The sequence below is a fragment of the Gopherus evgoodei genome, chromosome 4 (genome assembly GCF_007399415.2).
Source record: "Gopherus evgoodei ecotype Sinaloan lineage chromosome 4, rGopEvg1_v1.p, whole genome shotgun sequence".
Lineage (NCBI taxonomy): Eukaryota > Metazoa > Chordata > Testudines > Testudinidae > Gopherus > Gopherus evgoodei.
The window spans coordinates 134532338-134550752 of record NC_044325.1 but is presented as its reverse complement, the minus strand read 5'-3'; the positions used below and the strand labels follow the sequence as shown (position 1 = coordinate 134550752).

The 18415-nt window shown below is 41.6% G+C and overlaps 1 protein-coding gene across 4 annotated transcripts in view; it reads left to right on the top strand.

Moving 5' to 3' along the window:
* Nucleotides 1-18415, top strand: part of PPP1R12B (protein phosphatase 1 regulatory subunit 12B) — a 161658-nt gene that overhangs the window by 94021 nt on the left and 49222 nt on the right. For all 4 annotated transcript variants that reach the window (XM_030561182.1, XM_030561181.1, XM_030561186.1 and 1 more), the window contains 4 exons: nucleotides 3214-3378; nucleotides 4801-4984; nucleotides 5595-5707; nucleotides 6187-6228. In XM_030561182.1, coding sequence (XP_030417042.1) covers nucleotides 3214-3378; nucleotides 4801-4984; nucleotides 5595-5707; nucleotides 6187-6228 — 504 coding nt within the window. The remainder of the gene's footprint in view (nucleotides 1-3213; nucleotides 3379-4800; nucleotides 4985-5594; nucleotides 5708-6186; nucleotides 6229-18415) is intronic.

Here is an 18415-nt window from a genome sequence, read left to right as displayed (position 1 = left end):
CCTGATGCATCCCAAGACCGCATTAGCTTTTTTCACAGCAATATCATGGCTCATAGTCATCCTGTGATCAACCAATACTCTGAGGTCCTTCTCCTCCTCTGTTACTTCCAACTGATACGTCCCCAGCTTGTAACAAAAATTCTTGTTGTTAATCCCTAAATGCATGACCTTGCACTTTTCACTATTACATTTCATTCTATTACTATTACTCCAGTTTACAAGGTCATCCAGATCTTCCTGTAGGATATCCCGGTCCTTTTCTGAATTGGCAGTACCTCCCAGCTTTGTGTCATCCTCAAACTTTATTAGCACGTTCCCACTTTTTGTGCAAGGTCAATAATAAAAAGATTAAATAAGATTGGTCCCAAATCCGATCCCTGAGGAACTCCACTAGTAACCTCCTTCCAGCCTGACAGTTCACCTTTCAGTACAACCCTTTCAATTTTCATATTGATCCCCATCTTTTCCAATTTAGCTAATAATTCCCCATGTGGAACCGTATCAAATGCCTTACTGAAACTGAGGTAAATTAGATCTACTGTATTTCCTTTGTCTAAGAAACCTGTTACCTTCTCAAAGAAGGAGATCGGGTTGGTTTGGCACGATCTACCTTTTGTAAAACCATGTTGTATTTTGTCCCAATTACCATTGACTTCAATGTCCTTAACTACTTTCTCCTTCAAATTTTTTTCACCCAAGACCTTGCATACTACAGATGTCAAACTGACAGGCCTGTAGTTACCCAGATCACCTTTTCTCCTTTCTTAAAAATAGGAACTATGTTAGCAATTCTTCAGTCAGAGAGTACAGCCCTTGAATTTACAGATTCATTAAAAATTCTTGCTAATGGGTTTGCAATTTCATGTGCCAGTTCCTTTAATATTCTTGGATGAAGATTATCTGGGTCCCCCGATTTAGTCCCATTAAGCTGTTTGAGTTTGGCTTCTGCCTTGGGTGTGGTAATATCTACCTCCATATCCTCATTCCCATTTGTCATCCTACCATTATCCCTAAGCTCCTCATTAAAGACTGAGGCAAAGTATTTGTTTAGATATTGGGCCATGCCTAGATTATCCTTAACCTCCACTCTATCCTCAGTGTTTAGCGGTCCCACTTCTTCTTTCTTTGTTCTCTTCTTATTTATATGGCTATAGAACCTTTTACTGTTGGTTTTAATTCCCTTTGCAAGGTCCAACTCTACATGGCTTTTGGCCTTTCTCACTTTATCCCTACGTATTCTGACCTCAATAAGGTAGCTTTCCTTGCTGATCACTCCCATCTTCCACTCCTTGTAGGCTTTCTCCTTTTTTTTAATCACCTCTCTGAGATGCTTGCTCATCCAGCTTGGTCTACAACTCCTGCCTATGATTTTTTCCCCCTTTCTTGGAATGCAGGCTTCTGATAATTTCTGCAACTTTGACTTGAAGTAATTCCAGGCCTCCTCCACCTCTGGATCCCCAAATTCTTCAGTCCAATCCACATCCCTAGCTAATTTCCTTAATTTTTTTAAAGTTATTCCTTTTAAAATCAAAAACCCTAGTCACAGATCTATTTTTGTTTATCCTTTCCTTTAGTTTGAACTGAATTAGCTCATGACTTCTCTTTTTACAGGTAGGAAGTCCAAAATGAGTTGCTAGTTTGGTTTCGGTGGGGGAGGGAACAAAGCAGTCTCATTTTAAATTAATATTTCTACTGATCACTGTTCTAATGGAGAAAATATAAATGATCACATTACTATGAATTTACACTGACGTGAGGACCATCCAAAATTTGAGATAAATGTGGGTGGTCTGTTAGAGGCACAGGTGCCATCAGTAATCCCATAAGAACCCCCCTGTCTGCTTGGTTATCAGCTTCAGTAAACATACCAGATGAGTAGACTCAGTTGTCACCCATTATTGGAAAAATGTATAATGAAGTGTTTGTAATATATCTGCTGATGTTTTTGTGGGCTGAAGTCAGACACACAGCAGCATCGGAGGGAAATTGAGAAAGTAGGCTGAATCAAATTTCTTTGACTATAACTCTAGGCACCCGTCCCATAAATTAAACACCACAATGTGAATTTAAACCAAGAACTGCCCATAAATATATCCAGCGCAGTCCATGTCATTCTCAACAGCCTTAGTGAAAAGAGAAGATGGGTTTTGCAACATGCCTGGAAGGCTAACTGATCTGGGCTCTGGTGGATCAAGGCTTACATTCCGTCTTGCATTCCAGTCTCTGCAAGGAGAGCTGTACCTCTTTCCACAACACCATGGGCTTTAAATCTATCATCTGCACAATTTAAAAATTCAGAAACAAATGTACTTAGTCTATGTACAGCAGTGGCCCACGGAACCCAAGAGAGGAGTAAACTTGCCAGAAATCAATCTAGTGTTCAAGGTCTCTTTCCAAGGAGCTAGCTCCTTAACACCCATCTCCAAGGAAGGTGGGGGTGTTCTACATTCAAAATGGGAAATAATCTGTCTGATAGTCATGTGAATTATGACGAGATTGGCGCCATAGGGGATTTAGTCCTTTGTGTTTATAGGAATGTTACTTCCCTGTCTGAATTTAGTAACTTTACACATTGAAGCCTGTAGTTGATGGTTACCATTTGTGTTTTAGTCTAGAATACATCAGACTGAAATGCCATCAGAAGTGTGTGTGTGTGTGTGTGTGTGTGTGTGTGTGTGTGTGTGTGTGTGTGTGTGTGTGTGTGTGTGTGTGTGTGTGTGTAACACCTTAAAAAATAAAACCCTGTGAGGAGATAGTGGCTGGAAAAAGTATATATTGGGGTGCTATAGTCCAGACCCTCAGACTGGCACATCTGGTGAGCGCTAGTAAGTGTTCCTGGGAACAGTTAATTCAGCGTACCCCTTCCAGATGATGTGTACAAGCTAAGGCTGCAGTTCTGGTTGCCGATGACATTGCAAGCTCCTTTGCTCTTCACTCTTATGGCTTGACACTCTGCACCGATTTTGCTTTTGAGGAGTCCAGTGATGATGCATGTTAGCTGAGAAGTATTAAGTGCTATCCTAATCTATTACTTTATATAAGGTAGGGGCAAGAGACCTCTGTCAGGATCAAGACCCATTGTGCTAGGCAATGTGGACAAGTGGGACCTGTTTTGAAGAACTTGCCATCTAACTAAATAGAAAGGTTTTATCAGGTGCGTGAAGCACATAACAAACCAACATGGTAACTGATGCAATCTTACCCCTTTCCCAGGGTGTAACACTCACAGACCTTCAGGAGGCAGAACGAACTTTCAGCCGGTCTCGAGTGGAGCGGCAAGCTCAGGAACAACAAAGTGAGAAGCCTGAGAGCACTGAGGACAGCAGTGAGAGACGGGAGGAGACCCGGCCCTGGTGGAATAGAAACCAGGATGAGGAGGTGATCTCTCTATTCTTAATAGCTGCCACTTGAGAGTTCAGTGGTTTGGGACAACTGAGATCGAGTAAAATTCTTCTGACTGTCTCCTTGTGGACTTCCTACTAGGAGGATTAGTACAGTCAGAAATGATTAATCTAGACATGTGGGTTCTTGGAAATTAGTCTGTGTATAGTGTTGCTGCGTTATGGCTCAGCTATTGCTTTGTTCTCGACTTGACATAACACTTGCCTCTTGTCATACAAAATAAATCATGAAAGTAACAATACCATGGAATGCAAAGGCTAATAAAAGGAGAATTGTGCCACAGTTCCTCTCTTCTGGCAATAAGGGTCAGGACTGAGGCCTATCATATGAGGAAGTGGGTTTTTTACTCACGAAAGCTTATGCCCAAAAAAACAGTTAGTCTTTAAGGTGCCACCAGATTCCTTAATGTTCCTCTACAGATGTTTTGAATGTAGTTGGTGGATTCAGGTGATTGGGGGTAGGATTAGGGGAGAGAGAGAGAAGTCTCATAGGAGGTCATCATCTCCCCAGGCATTAAGTTTGTTTGGTCTCTTGAACCCAAGTGACTTTCCTTACATAGAGAATACTAACTGCAAAATAACATCCAGCTGGAGTAAAGTTAATGAACACCACAAGAAGTATTATAAACAGATGAATTGTGGAACCCCTTCTGTATAAAACCTCACCATTGACAACTTCCTATGGAAAGGACTGAGTTGTTGAATTAACCAAACCTGTTACACAACTGTTAATCTTATCACTGGCATGCACCCTTGTTTTACGTGGAAGCTGATTAACAACCATATGACAGGAAAAGAACCCTGAATCCAGCAACTCTTTAGTAGATATTACGCACCTAGCAAGCAACCTGGAGGTCTGTGATATTTCTGCTAACCATCTTCTATAGCCCAGATTGGCTTTTCCCATAAAATGTGCTCACAACTTTTTGCACCTCCATACCTCATCCCACTGCAAACCAAGTCCTGTGGTGATGGTCTCCTATATCTATGCAGGAGTGACATTGCAGTACTGGCCAAACACTTTAGTGGGGACAGATATATAATGGTCCAGTCTTTTTTGTCCCCTTTATACTCTCGACAGTTCATTTCTATAAAGGATACCTGCTAGTCTTGGCAGTATGGGTCAAGCAAGGCTGCTCTTCAGTCTTCAAGCTGTGTTCCGATTGTGACTGTGCAATCCGAAATTACTTTAAAAATAAACAAAAACCTGTTTCCTCGTCTTCCACTCACCCCAGCCAGATGGAATACATTTTGTGTTGTTTTCCTAATCTGTCCTCTGTGGCAAGGTGTGGTTTATCGTGGAGGGCTGTAAACACCAAGTGATTACATCCGGTAGCAAAAGTCCAGCTCTCCTAGGCGTTACCTTTCTGCTAACCTTTATGGCTCTGTTTATTTACAGTCTGTCTATCGGCGATTAAGGTGTCCAACACAAACAGACAAACCCACCACACCAGTATCTCCCTCTACGTCAGCCCCTTCTCTTTACACAAGTTCTCACCTGGCCCAGACAAGCAGATCTCTGGGTCCTGACTCTGTGAACCCAGCAGACTTCCAAAGCACAGCCACTGAGATGGAGAAAAATGGTATGTACCTCGTAAAATGAGAATACAACCCAAGCATTTAGGTTCAAGGTGTTTAATGAATAAGCAATATGCTCAGTGTACATAGTCTGAGATTCTAGGTTTATTTCTTGCTCTTCCAGCAGGGGACTGGTACAGGTGGGCTGCCAGCTTGTCAGACATGTATGTAAACAGAATGACTGAAAGAGGGCATCCAAGTCCCTTATGAAATGGTCCATTTTTTTTGCCTTTGCAGACATGAATAAGAGGTGGTGGCTTTTCCTTTGACTATCTACTGGGAGGGAACATCTAGATCCTCCAGGAAGCAGTGGTAGAGAACTTGACTAATGTAACTCCTCCCTTAGAATCGTGATAAGTTAATGCCCCTGCATGGTATTGGGAGCTATGCAGATAAAGGGACAGCTGCTGTCTGGGCCTGTCTAGAAGAAAGGAGTGCAAAATATTAGGTGTAGTGGGGAAGAGGGATTCTATCTTGTATGTTTAATGACGGAAGTGTAGTACAACATGAGCCCTTTCTTGGTGATGGAAACCAGTTTGAAAATGTCACCAGGGCTTTGAGAAAAGCACACAGGTAAATCATTTAAATCAAAACAGTCTGTTCCTGTTTGGCTAGAGTGTGAAGATCAGGATTTAGATGATAGATCTCCAAACAAGCAGTCAATCCGAGAGAGGCGGCGGCCAAAGGAGAGGCGAAGAGGCACTGGAATTTCTTTCTGGGCAAAAGATGTGAGTGACCTTGTTGAGGTGGGAGAAAAGGGAATTTGTTCTACCACATTCAAAGTGAATTTGCTTCTGGTTTTGAATAGGATGGCTGCATCCTGTTAGCTTACTGCATAGGCCTGAAAGATCCCAGGAAGAAAAGCTCTGTGTAAGCTTAAAAGCTTGCGTCTCTCACCAACAGAAGCTGGTCCAGTAAACGATATTACCTCACCCACCCTGTCCTTTAAAGTTTATCAAATGGGAGGTAATTGGAGAAGCTCTGAGATAAGCACCATCTCCTGCCTTGGAGAATCTGCCTTTGATTACTGAAACTTAAAGTTCCTTTGTACAGTCCCTTTCTCAAAAGCTTTTCGGTTACCTAGATATCAAGAATCAGCATCTTTCTCTTGAAAAGTCTAGTCACCTAATACCAGGAAATCCAAACCTTGCTGCTATAGAAGTTATTACCTTTACGTGGCTACATTCGTTTTCTTCTTTCTCTCTAGGACGACGAGGTTGATGGGAATGAGGAAGTGAAGGAGTCTCGGGTAAGTGAGGATTCAGTGATGTACACTGCCTTAACTACCTTGCTGTCACCTACATTTTGATGGCAGCAGGACTGCTGTGAATTCACTTGTATTTGTTAGGAAAAGCCTGTCTGTCTGAACAGCACATTGCTTCCAGGCCTGGTATTCACTCTAGTTCTGTGAAGCAGATAGCTGCTGATCTTTCCTTGGGAAGCTATGGCCCACATTCACCTTGAATCTGCCGTTCTGTGTGGTCTGTGTAGTCGGATTGTAAAGGAAACCTGAAGGGTTGTAATAGTGGCTGTGAGATAAAGGCTTTGCTGGGGGTCTAATCTACTGTATCAAAAGGCTGACTCCAGAATTTGGGAAGTGTGGCTATCACGGGTCACAAGGGAAACAGAGATCTCTTAACTCAGAATGTGGCTCAATAGAGTAAGAGGGATTCATTCTAACTTAGAAAACAAGTATATTTGTACGTCCTATGCATGCATCCTTGTCTTGTTCTGGGTTTCAGGCTTTCTATTCTTCTATCTCCTACAACTGGAACAGTCTTGCTATTCTCCAAATCCCTCTTCCTTTCTTTCATCTATAATTGCTAAATCCTCCATTGCCTAAACAGTCTAGTATCTTGCCTTGTTTTTGGTCTTGTCTGTCTTGGGCTGAGACATGCTTGGGGCCAGGAACATGTCTTAGTCTGTTGAACAGTGTTTGTTCTGAAACCATCAGTGCATCATTTGTTAGACCAGGAGAAAAATAACAGCTGTTCAAGGCTCCGTAAGTACCTCACTGGCAGTTGACATTAGATACCAACATGGGCATATGATTTTATTGTTTAAAAAGAACCCAATTTCATTCAGTACAAATGGCTTTCACATATTTTGCTAAAGAGATCATTTTGTGGCATGGCGGTTGGTGGCACTGTTTTAATCAACTGTTGAGGGATCCATATTCCATTCTGTGGTGTTACAAATTAAGTTTTCTTTGTCACGGATGCTTGTCTTTTCCTTAAAAACACCCCACTTTGACTCAGCCTGGAACAAGTGAATCTGATAGGGACTGAGACTGGTAGGCAAGTGGGATGACTCACAGTATGTGTTTATCTTACAATTGCATAAAGTTGCTCATGACAGCCTTCCCATGTAGAGCACTAAAAACATGGTACTCAAGATGTTCTTCCCAGACTCTGTATTGTAGACAGAGCAGTAGCACCATAATTCCCGTGATTAGAATCTGCTTTCAATTGCCTAAAGGTTGCCAAACTTTAATCATTTGAGCTGAAATGTTCCATGCCAGGGGTCCACCTGAAGCTTAAACAGAAACATTTCTGGGCAGGGCAGTTTCAGCCAAAACTGTTTAGTCATTTCAGAGAACGACAGAAGTGGTAAAATACATTGGAAGGGGGGCGGGGTGTTGTACTCACACACTGTCATCCTTTTCTCTGGGAAGCTCTCTGGAAACAGGAACTTGAAATTTGGCAGGCTGGTGGCCTTTGAGCTAGCTGTTCCTGTGAAAAGCTGGCCAAGTTATAAACCTTCAAAAAACCTCAGTTATTACATGTTGACTAGAGACTTCTTAGAGTTTAGCTGCTAAAATCTCCCCAAAAGCTGCTCACAATGAGCATGGTCCAACCCCTCAGAGCTCCTGCATGTGACCAGACCACTCATGACTATCCCAACAGAGTATAGACCAGCTCAGGGTTGTGGGAACTATACTCGTCTTTCTATGTAATTGCTGCTCTGGGCCAGGTTGTGACCAGGCATCAGAACTGAGAGCAGGCAACTGGACCAGGGGGAAGAGAGAGAGTAGAATGAGACGAGGAGCCTAGTGAAACTGACTTGGGGGGGGAGGAAGAGACTGAGACAGGGAGGAGCCAGTTGGGGGATGGGAGGTGAATGGGAAACCGATCTCATGAGGTGCTGAGGGGATGACTGAAAGCCTGGGTGGAATGGAGCGGCAGATCATACTAGGATTGGGATGAGAAGCCTGAGGAGTGGAGATTTGGACTGGGTAGGCAAGGGGAATGGGACTGGACTGAGGAGCCGGGTTGTTGAAGACGCAGGATCTTGACAGGTTAGAGGGGACAAGGCTGAAGGTGTCAAGCTTGAAAAGGCAGGCAGAAGAGTCTGGTTCTGCTAAATGACACACCCTTCAGAGCCTGGAATGGGCTCCAATATTCCTGAGTCCCACCCATTCCTCTGCTGTTAGTAAATATCTGTGAAACCCATGGGTAAAGTGTCCCATCCCCGTCTAGCACTGATCCATAGATGGGATGGCAACCTACTACTGCTAGCAGTTATTCACTTAGCTCAAGTGGCTGAGGTCTGTGCAATGGATCTAAAGGTTCTAACTGGAATTTCTATATTAGTTTGCTTTTTTAAAAAAGCCATTGAATTGTGCAAACTATGTTAAAAACCCGAGCATTCTCCTTGTGAAAATTGATCAGTCAAAAACTAGAAAATTCTAGTGTTAAGGTTGTTTTACCTTAACCCCCTTGTGCATATGAATTATGGTACGGTTGTTAGTTACGTGATCATAGTATTTTTTCCACAGGAGCCCGGCCTCTTCATCCCAATCTCATTTTCTTTGACTACCTTGACTTCCAAGTGTCTTCGCTTTTCAGGTCTCGTCCCAGTCTCCTAGTCCTGCCAGTCCCAGATCAGCTTCTGTAAGATGCTGCATTGACTGACAACTTTTTATAGGCATGTTGCTGTACTGAGAGAAATACTTGGCATAGTGAAGAAGAATGTAGTGTGGGGTTCCGCACTGCTGATTGGAGAGAAAAGTCCTTACTACTGGATGTGTGTCAGAAAACCTGGAAGATCAACAAATATTTAGATTTGGATAATCTGGATGCAAAATTTAGATGAGGATTTTGTTTGGTTAAAAAAGATGGAAGAAAAATGTAACTTAAAATAGCAAATTTTATATAAGACAAGTCGAATAAAGGTTGTGATTCATAGAGAAATTATTTTCCTGCAGTTCTTTTCAGTGGAATTCTGTCTGGCAAAAAAAATATGCCTTGCCCAGAAGTTCCAAAGATGGTCCAATGGGCATTTGAGCTTTCTGTAACACTCAGCTCTGTGCCAAGTATTTCTCTCCGTACAGGAACATGCTGATAAACTTGTCTGACAATGCAGCATCTTAAAGAAATACGGTCGGTAAACCTGGCCTGTGTACAAATACAATGAAGCACCTCTGAGAATGCTTACTTGGTAAACTTATAAACTTCCAGGACAATGAGAGGTGATGAAGAAAAGGCCTGTTTACATGAACTTCTGGTATCAGCCCAGAGAATACTTCACAACAACCTTGTTAATGGATTTGAACCTTTATCCAGAAGTAGTCATATGGCTACGGGTTTAGCACATCTGTTTGTATTGAATGTTATCCTGTTATTACTTACTAAAAGATGCTGAGTATTTGAAATTGCTGCTACAACCATCCAGCCAAACTCTGTTCCACAGTATTTACCTCTTTGAGTGCCGTGTGTCTTTAATGCAGTGTCATCAGATGAGGCTGTAGGAACTTGTGCTCCAACTTGTTTTTATTAAAAAGCGTTCAGGAAATTCAGCCTTCTACAGGATAAGCTAGAAATTCAGAGTGAAACCTGGTGCATCTGAGAGAGAATCCTTTTATTAAACTGCAGCTGCCATGTGGCAGTGTTACAGCTGCTGCAGAACCATAGCTTTATTTGGGGGGCGGGGGCAGGCTAATCAAACTCATTGCTTTAAAAAATACATATACATCTTTAAATCCAACTAGTTGGAAGCTTGTATTTCAGAGCACATGACCCTGGCTCCATTACAAAGGTGCTGTTTTTAATAGTATGAGTGCATATTTGAATAGCCCTGCAAGACCATCACTTAGAACCATGATGGAGTTTGTCCTTTCATCCTCCTCCCTTTCCCCGCTTCCAAAAATGAAACTCCTGCTGCTGCACAGGAAGTTCCTAGCCTGCCCTTTTAGGTGAAGGGAGGGTCTGCCTACATCTTGAGTTCTCCCCTTCCTAGGATCTGATTGCCTAATATGGTAAGGTATGTCCAAAGCACAGGCTGTTCTTTGTCCAGATGCAAGGGAAGTTGATTAGCAAGAGAGTGCCATAGGTGAATGCTTTAGTGACTGATCCAGAAGGAAAGCCTGCTTGTCTAGATTAGTGCAAAATGTTAATATGTACCATAACTTCCTGTCAGAGACCAGTTTGCTGCCCAGTTCTGAGAGGGGAGAATATTGACCACGTTGTATTCACTTTCTAGCACAGATGCAGTATGACATGGGCGGAAAGCCATCCTGGCCCATGTCCAAGGCAATGTGGGAGGAACTTAGTATCACTTTAGATGAGTACAGTGAAATAAGGCACTTAATCATGCACAGAATAGGGATAGTTCTCAGAAACTTTGGCTCTGTGAAGCCCTGTTGCAAACAAAAAAGCTACAGTTGATTGTTTCAGAGAAAGTGGTTCTGTGGTCTAAATGTGTGTAGTTAGCAACATGTATCTGAATAGAAGTTGAGGCTAAAAATGGCAGTAAACTAGTCTGCAACAGCATTCAACCTTGGAGCCCTTAATATGTTTAGGGATGGCTGCATTATGTTGGTATCATAGAATATCGGGGTTGGGAGGGACCTCAGGAGGTCATCTAGTCCAACCCCCTGCTCAAAGCAGGACAAATCCCCAGACAGATTTTTGTCCCAGATCCCTAAGTGGCCCCCTCAAGGACTGAACTCTCAACCCTGGGTTTAGCAGGCCAATGCTCAAACCACTGAGCTACCCCTCCACCCTGAGTATCTTGACGGGGCACTGTAGAAATAAATCTGTATTGTACAAATATTTTTAAAGCTTTACTCACCATCTGCACAGAATCTCTCATATGTTTTGTCCAGCCTCGTGACCGTCTGTTGCTTTTTCTTAAATCATAGGATTGTCCTGGAATCTCCAGAAATTAAAGATTAACCTTTCATTAAAGATTGTCATGTGATGAAGCCTCCAGGAATGTTGGCAAACCAACCAAAATTGGCAACCCTAAACATCACTGTTTTAGGAAGGAAGCCTGGCTTCCTATTTATGGATCACCATGATACAGCATTTAAGTCGTCGGCCTATATGCTACAGTAAAAGTGAAGTGGTAGCTGGCTAATTCCTATTTAAGGCACCAGGCATTTGAGGACAAAAATGTTTTCTGAAAAGCTGAGTAATCTGCACCCGCAAATCTGTTCCATGTAAAATAAAATGCTATGGCCTCTTCAGACTGCTCCCCATAATCACCCAGGTCCTGACTATGGAAGGAGCAGGATGAAAAAATATGCTTGGTGAAGGCAAGCAAGCCAAAGCCATCTTAAACCTGGCTCTGTGTCCAAAGAGAGGCCAAACCAACAAAAAATTCCAGTAATACTTTCTGGAGTTCACACTGACCTTCTTACAAGATTGTGGCTATGGATTTCTGTGTCTGGGTGGCTCCAAAGGCTACCCTTGTGCTTCAACTTCTTGGTTTAATGCTGTACCTTCAGACTTGATCTAGTGTAAACCTACTAATTTGTGGAGGTTGCTTATAAGTTGTTTCTAGGATGGTCTTTGATGGATTTGATGGCCCTTAAGTCATGACCTGAACCTGGACATTCGCTGCATTGCTTGTATTATCACTGGTTTATAGGCATATGATTTAACAATAACTTCATCGTAGATAATTGAAATAAATTCCTGTTACTTTCAGGATAAACAGAATGCTTACAAACTTAACCCTTCCAAACAAAAATTAACAGGCTGTTTGTTTATAGTGTCCAGTTATATCTCTTCATAGCATGTTAACAACTTAACTTGGATATTAGGAAAAACTTTTTCACTAGGAGAGTGGTGAAGCACTGGAATGGGTTACCTAGGGAGGTGGTGGAATCTCCTTCCTTAGAGGTTTTTAAGGTCAGGCTTGACAAAGCCCTGTCTGGGATGATGTAGTTGGGGATTGGTCTTGCTTTGAGTAGGGAGTTTGACTAGATGACCTCCTGAGGTGCCTTCCAAACTGGATATTCTATGATTCTTTTCATCTTTATCTGGTTGACTGTTTTGTGGGTTCCCTACCCCTTTTGTAACTTAACAATTTAGCATTTTAGTGCTTGCTGTAGCATGGAGCTTGGGCCCATTTGCTCCAATAGAAGGTACTGACTTGACCTATCAAAATGTCTGATTTTGCTTTGTAATAACTCAGGAAGGCACTAGTAAATATCTGAATGTTAATGTGAGTGTCATGATGAGATTTGTAAAAAGCGACAGAGTCCCGTGGCACCTTATAGACTAACAGACGTATTGGAGCGTAAGCTTTCGTCTGACGAAGTGAGTATTCACCCATGAAAGCTTGTGCTCCAATACGTCTGTTAGTCTATAAGGTGCCACAGGACGCTCTGTCACTTTTTACAGATACAGACTAACATGGCTATCACTCTGATACATAAGATTTGTGTAGCTATAAGGGTATATTTCTTGAAGACCATATGGGTTTTGTCCAAACAATGGAAGGAAATGGTTTCAGAAGACACTAGCTCGTACTTTTTTCCTTACTCAAAGCTTCCTCCGTTTCCTTTATTCATTCCCCAAGAAGCAGACAAAATACTTGGAATAGTGGGGCAAAGCTCCTCTGTAGCTGTCACTCCTAGCTGCCTACAGGTGCCTCTAGAAATGATGCACGCTCATGTCTGAGTGGTGTGCAACTTGTGTATACAGAGAGCATAAGAAAATGGAGAGGCTGCATTGGTTTGTGGCTTACAAGTAGAACAAAAAGAGAACCTAAAATTCATTTGGAAAAAAGAAGTCGAACTGACCAAAAAACATCCTACCTGTAAAGGAAGAATTGTGTGTTCTAAATGATTTCAATGTGTAGATGCTGCTTGTCACTTTGGGCCTTAGAAAGTCATTCCCCGTGTTCTGAAGCACTGGCTATATTTTTGCTTGCTGACTAACTTCTGCAAGAGGCCTCATAATTGAAATGTCATCATTGGTTATACTCTGATAGACTTAGATTCCTCATTCTGGAGGTTAGCATTGCTTTGTGCTGGGTATTCTGTCTTTCCATTTTATAAAAAGTAAATTCCTTATTCTGTAAGTCTCTTTACTGGAAGAAGTTGTCATCCATTCTGGTCTCACCAGGCATTGGTAAGGGGAAGTTCATTTCTTAGTGCGTTTTATGTGCCCGTTACTATTTGTGCTAGTACACAGTGACATTTTGGTGTCCCTTGCACAAAATCTTGTCCACCACTCCTAGTTTTAGCTATTTATTTACTAGGAGAACTTAAAATCTTGATGAAAAATTGCACCAACTGTTGAAGAGAAGGTTTGCCCACTAAAAATTGGCTATCCTGACCTCCTTGATAGAAGACAGGAAATGTGATCATTTAAAGATCAAAATGGTAGCATTTGCAGAAAATCATATATTTTAAGGCATTTTTAAAGGAAAAGAGGACAGAAAAGACCCATTACATAACTTCATTTGTGGCATTAGGCCAACTTTTCCAAAGCAGCTGGTGACTTTGGGTGTCCAACTTGAGATGCCTTAAAGGGACCCAAGTTTCAGTAAGTCTTTAATCCTCTGAAAATCAGGTCCCTTTTGAGGGGTCTCAAGATGGGCATCCAAAATCACTAGTCACTTTTGAAAGTCTTGGACATAGGTTTTGGCATGGTCTTGGAAACATAAAACTTCCAGGGAAGTGAGAGTTTATGGCAAGAACTTGGATTGCAAAGCTCTGAATTATTTTGACAAAGGAATTGAAGCTACAGTTTTAGTAACCCCTCATTAAGAATATGGCTGCATCAGGAGCTCTTTAATGACCTGAAAATCAAAAAGGAATTCTACAAAAAGTGGAAACATGGACAGATCGCTAAGGATGAGTACAAAAGAATAGTACAAACATGTAGGGACAAAATCAGGCTAAGGCACAAAATGAGTTATACCTAGCAAGGGACATGAAAGGCAGTATGAGGTTCTATAAATACATGAGGACATGATATATCAGCTTAATCTTCAGCAGGGCTGAATAGGTTAGATATTAGGAAAAACTTTAAGGATAGATAAGCTCTGGAACAGGCTTCCAAGGGAGGTTGTGAAATCCCCATCACTGTCGATTTTTAAAAACAGGTTAGACAAGTATCTGTCAGGGATGGTCTAGGTTTACTTGGTCCTGCCTCACAACAGGGAGGTGGACTAGATGACCTCTCGAGTTCCCTTATAGCCCTGCGTGTCTATGGTTCTAGCACTAAACTAGTATACAATGTAAAGGGTTTATCTTTCTAGACAAAAATTGTTAGAAACTTTTACCAGTTTTATGATTTTAGTACCTCATAGCTGGTTATGAATTAATATCATTATAAAACTCCCATTAATATACTCTGGGGGAGGAAACCAATATCTAGGTCTCTCTCACCAGTTCTCCTAAAGCATTTTTAAAAGTGAAGGTTATAACCTATTGGTCTCCCTCAACATATGCCTCAAAAGTGGCAAAATGTGGAAGGATGGGTGTAGGGAGGGATTGTCTTCATAACGAGAAGTACACCGCTACCTCGATATAGCGCCACCCAATATAACACGAATTTGGATATAGCGTGGTAAAGCAGTGCTCCAGGGGTGGGGGGACGGGGGGTTGCGCACTCCAGTGGATCAAAGCAAGTTCAATATAACACAGTTTCACCTATAACGGGGTAAGAGTTTTTTGCTCCCAAGGACAGCGTTATACTGAGGTAGAGGTGTAAATGGTAATTTATCTCTAGCACTGTTGCACAAAAGGTAACATGCAGGAGGAAGTGAAGTCAGTGTAGGCCCCGATCCTGCCGTCTGCCCCAAGTGGGCACCCCGTCCTGAACAGAGTTCCTTTGAAATTAGTGGACCTCTGCCCTCATGCTGAAGCTGGAGAACCCTTCTATGTGGCCCAGGCTCTGAATTGTCACATTTCCTAAAGGAGGTGACAACCTAGCTTGGGTTCATTTCGGTGTGCCAGTTTATGTACTTGCAGTGCACTCAGAAATAGGTTAGAAACCATAATGAAGTGGAATTTTGTTGACTTAGTTATAAATGTTTCCAGTGCCATTAAAAAGGCAAGGTGGGTGCGCTAATATGTTATCTCTGTAGTATCCTGGGACCGACACAGCTGCAACTATTCTACATACTAAAAAAGCAGGCATATTTAAAGTATTTCAGATTGGTTCCATCCTTCATATCTCCCTGGTTATTTCTGTACAAATGAACAGGAAAGGTCATGGATGGCTGGGTTGGGTAGGAGGTGCATGGAATCTGGTGCATCCAGAGATGAATAGAATAAAACTTGTCTTAGGCATATTAATAGCTGCCTGAGGCTTTCATATATCTTTTTACATATTAAGCTCTCATGTTCTGGAAAGTCCCCTTTAGTTTAAAAGTGCTACATTTGCCTCTGGTTATTGTTGTGTTACTTTGGCCTTAAGTACACGTTTCCCTGTATGGCCCTTCAGCAACATTCTGGAAACTTATGTTCCTCTTTCATTTATTTGACTTGTTACTGCTTCATGCATCTTTGGTATGAGAGCTATACTGAGGGCGAGGGAAACTAGAGTAACATTTCTTATAACATAATCATTGTTGAGCAGCTCTTAATGGAAAATATTATACTCTGAAAAAATGCTATATCCAGTGGCAGACACAGGCTTGGAATTTTAAGTCACTTGCGTGAGCACTGTCCTGAATGGGAATTGTATATGGACCGTGTAAAGGAGCAGTGCTATTTTTGTCAGGCCATGTTCAAATTTTAAAGTTGCTGCTTCCCTTTTCTGAGTAAAATACAGAACTGGCTCTGTGGTGTTAACCTGGATGTGGAAAGACAGGTTAAAAGATTTGTTTTTTTTACTGTCTTTTTGGTGCCTGTGTGAAATCAGAATTTGATCTCAATCTAATTTCTAATGGGTCAGTAATCACACATGGCTCAGTTTCAGCTGAGATCCAAGATTCTAATGGGCATGAAAATCAAACCAATGCTAGATGTGAACCCTCCTCTTGAGACTGAAGCACAGTGGGGATGATAGGAGGGAGTTCAGCACTGTCATTGCCTGTGCTTCTGAGCTTTATACCCAGAATTTAGAAGGGAATTAGAACTGCAGTCTTTAAGACCATCTATTTTAGGCAGAATAGGCATTGCTGTGCCAATCTTCATATAACAAGAGGAGTCTGTTTCCCAACATGAAGGCAGTTCTTGCTTTTGATTGCAGGCACCAAGGATGTTCTATTTTGCTGTAACTCCCTTTTGCTGTCTTTTCAGGTGTTTGTGAATCTGACACTGGAATTCTCCCTCCAGCTCTTCTTTAGTTCATGACACTAAATAAGTTGGAGAAATCCCTAGAATGGGGGAACAAATGTCCACTCTTCTAGCTGCTCTGTTCTAACATATTTTATGCTTGAATAATATAGTTTGTGCACCTCATCTTTTCTTTCTGTAGTAATCAGAGTAGTTTGTTTACGTTTAGAACAGGGGTCGGCAACCTTTCAGAAGCAGTGTGCCGAGTCTTCATTTATTCACTCTGATTTAAGGTTTCGCATGCCAGTAAAACATTTTAATGTTTTTAGACGGTCTCTTTCCATAAGTCTATAATATATAACTAAACTATTGTTGTATGTAAAATAAATAAGGTTTTTTAAATGTTTAAGAAGCTTCATTTAAAATTAAATTAAAATGCAGAGCTTCCTGGACTAGTAGCCAGGACCGGGCAGTGTGAGTGCTATTGAAAATCAGTTTGCGTGCCGCTTTCGGCACCCGTGCCATAGGTTGCGTACCCCTGGTTTAGAAGATAAATATATTTAAACTTTTACAGGTGCTAAGACCAGTCACTTTCTTGCAGGTCATGTGGCTTTTTTATTGCTCTTTGCTGTGGCCTTTTTTCTGTATTTCTTAAAAACAAAGAACACAGGAACACATACACCACTTTGTCCAGAAACCTTGAACTTCATATGTGAAACAAGGAGCTAAGATGACTATACATGATGATGAGTTAGTTTTAGTGCTGATTGAAGTATGGCTATTGTTTTATGGTTCCCAGCCTTTGTATGAGCAGAAAACAAGTTATTGCGTTTCAGTTACATTGGAGTATGTAGGATGGGGGAAAGTGCGACTCCAGAGGTGTATGTTGGAGTGAGAGTGAGTGAGAGAACTTGCTGTGACTTCGGGAAAGTGAGGGAAAATGGATCATTTCCTTCCTAGACTGCAAATCTGCAAGACATATGATAAAGTCAGCTCATGGGAACACCAGTTGGTACACTGCAAACGAAAGACTCTTCACTTGTACAGTTTGTTTTCCATTTATGGGAAACTGCTGCAGTGCCTTTACATGTTTACAACAGAGCCTAGTGCCAGCCCAAGAATTTTTTTGCTACAGTGCGTTCAACCCTCTATTGCTGGACATAACCTTGTTTGGTTCTAAATAAATGTTGTAAGACAGTGTTTGTATTGATGTTACCCATTGGAGTGTTACATTACATTTTTCTGGGATAATTACTTCTCTGGAACAGATTTTAAATGTACATTTTTCCCATATAGTAGAAACAAAAGTAAGTTATTGTTACTACTCTTAAAGGAGACTTTCCTGCATATCTTTTGAGAATAGACGGCTAGCGGTAATACAAGAAACATGCATCATCCCAAGAGAATGAATAAGTCATAAAGCTACCAATCTCAAAACGAGGTCACCCACTGAAATAGAGGATTATAATGCAATTCTGGCAGCATTTCTTTAAGGATGATGGGAATATGGGATAAACATTAGCATGTACAAGATTCAAACTTTTATTTGTATACAAGTCCACCTAAAGCAGGGGTTCTCAAACTGGGGGTCGGGACCCCTCTGGGTCGCGAGGTTATTGCAGGGGGGTCATGAGCTGTCAGCCTCCACCTTTTGCTTCAGCCTCCATGCTTTGCTTCCAGCATTTATAATAGTGTTAAATATATTAAAAAATGCTTTTAATTTATAAGGGGGAGTCGCACCCAGGGGCTTGCTATGTGAAAGGGGTCATCAGTACAAAAGTTTGAGAACCACTGACCTAAAGAATCTGAGAATCCTTTTGTGGCTGTTTACCAGAATGCTTACAGACCTGTACTCCAGTTACCTGTGTTCCATGCTGTCTGGACTTCAATGTTGCTGTCGCCATCTGTTTCTCTACTTGTAGAGCAACAGATATTAATTTCAGAATAGCTACGTCTCGGCTAGTAAAACTTA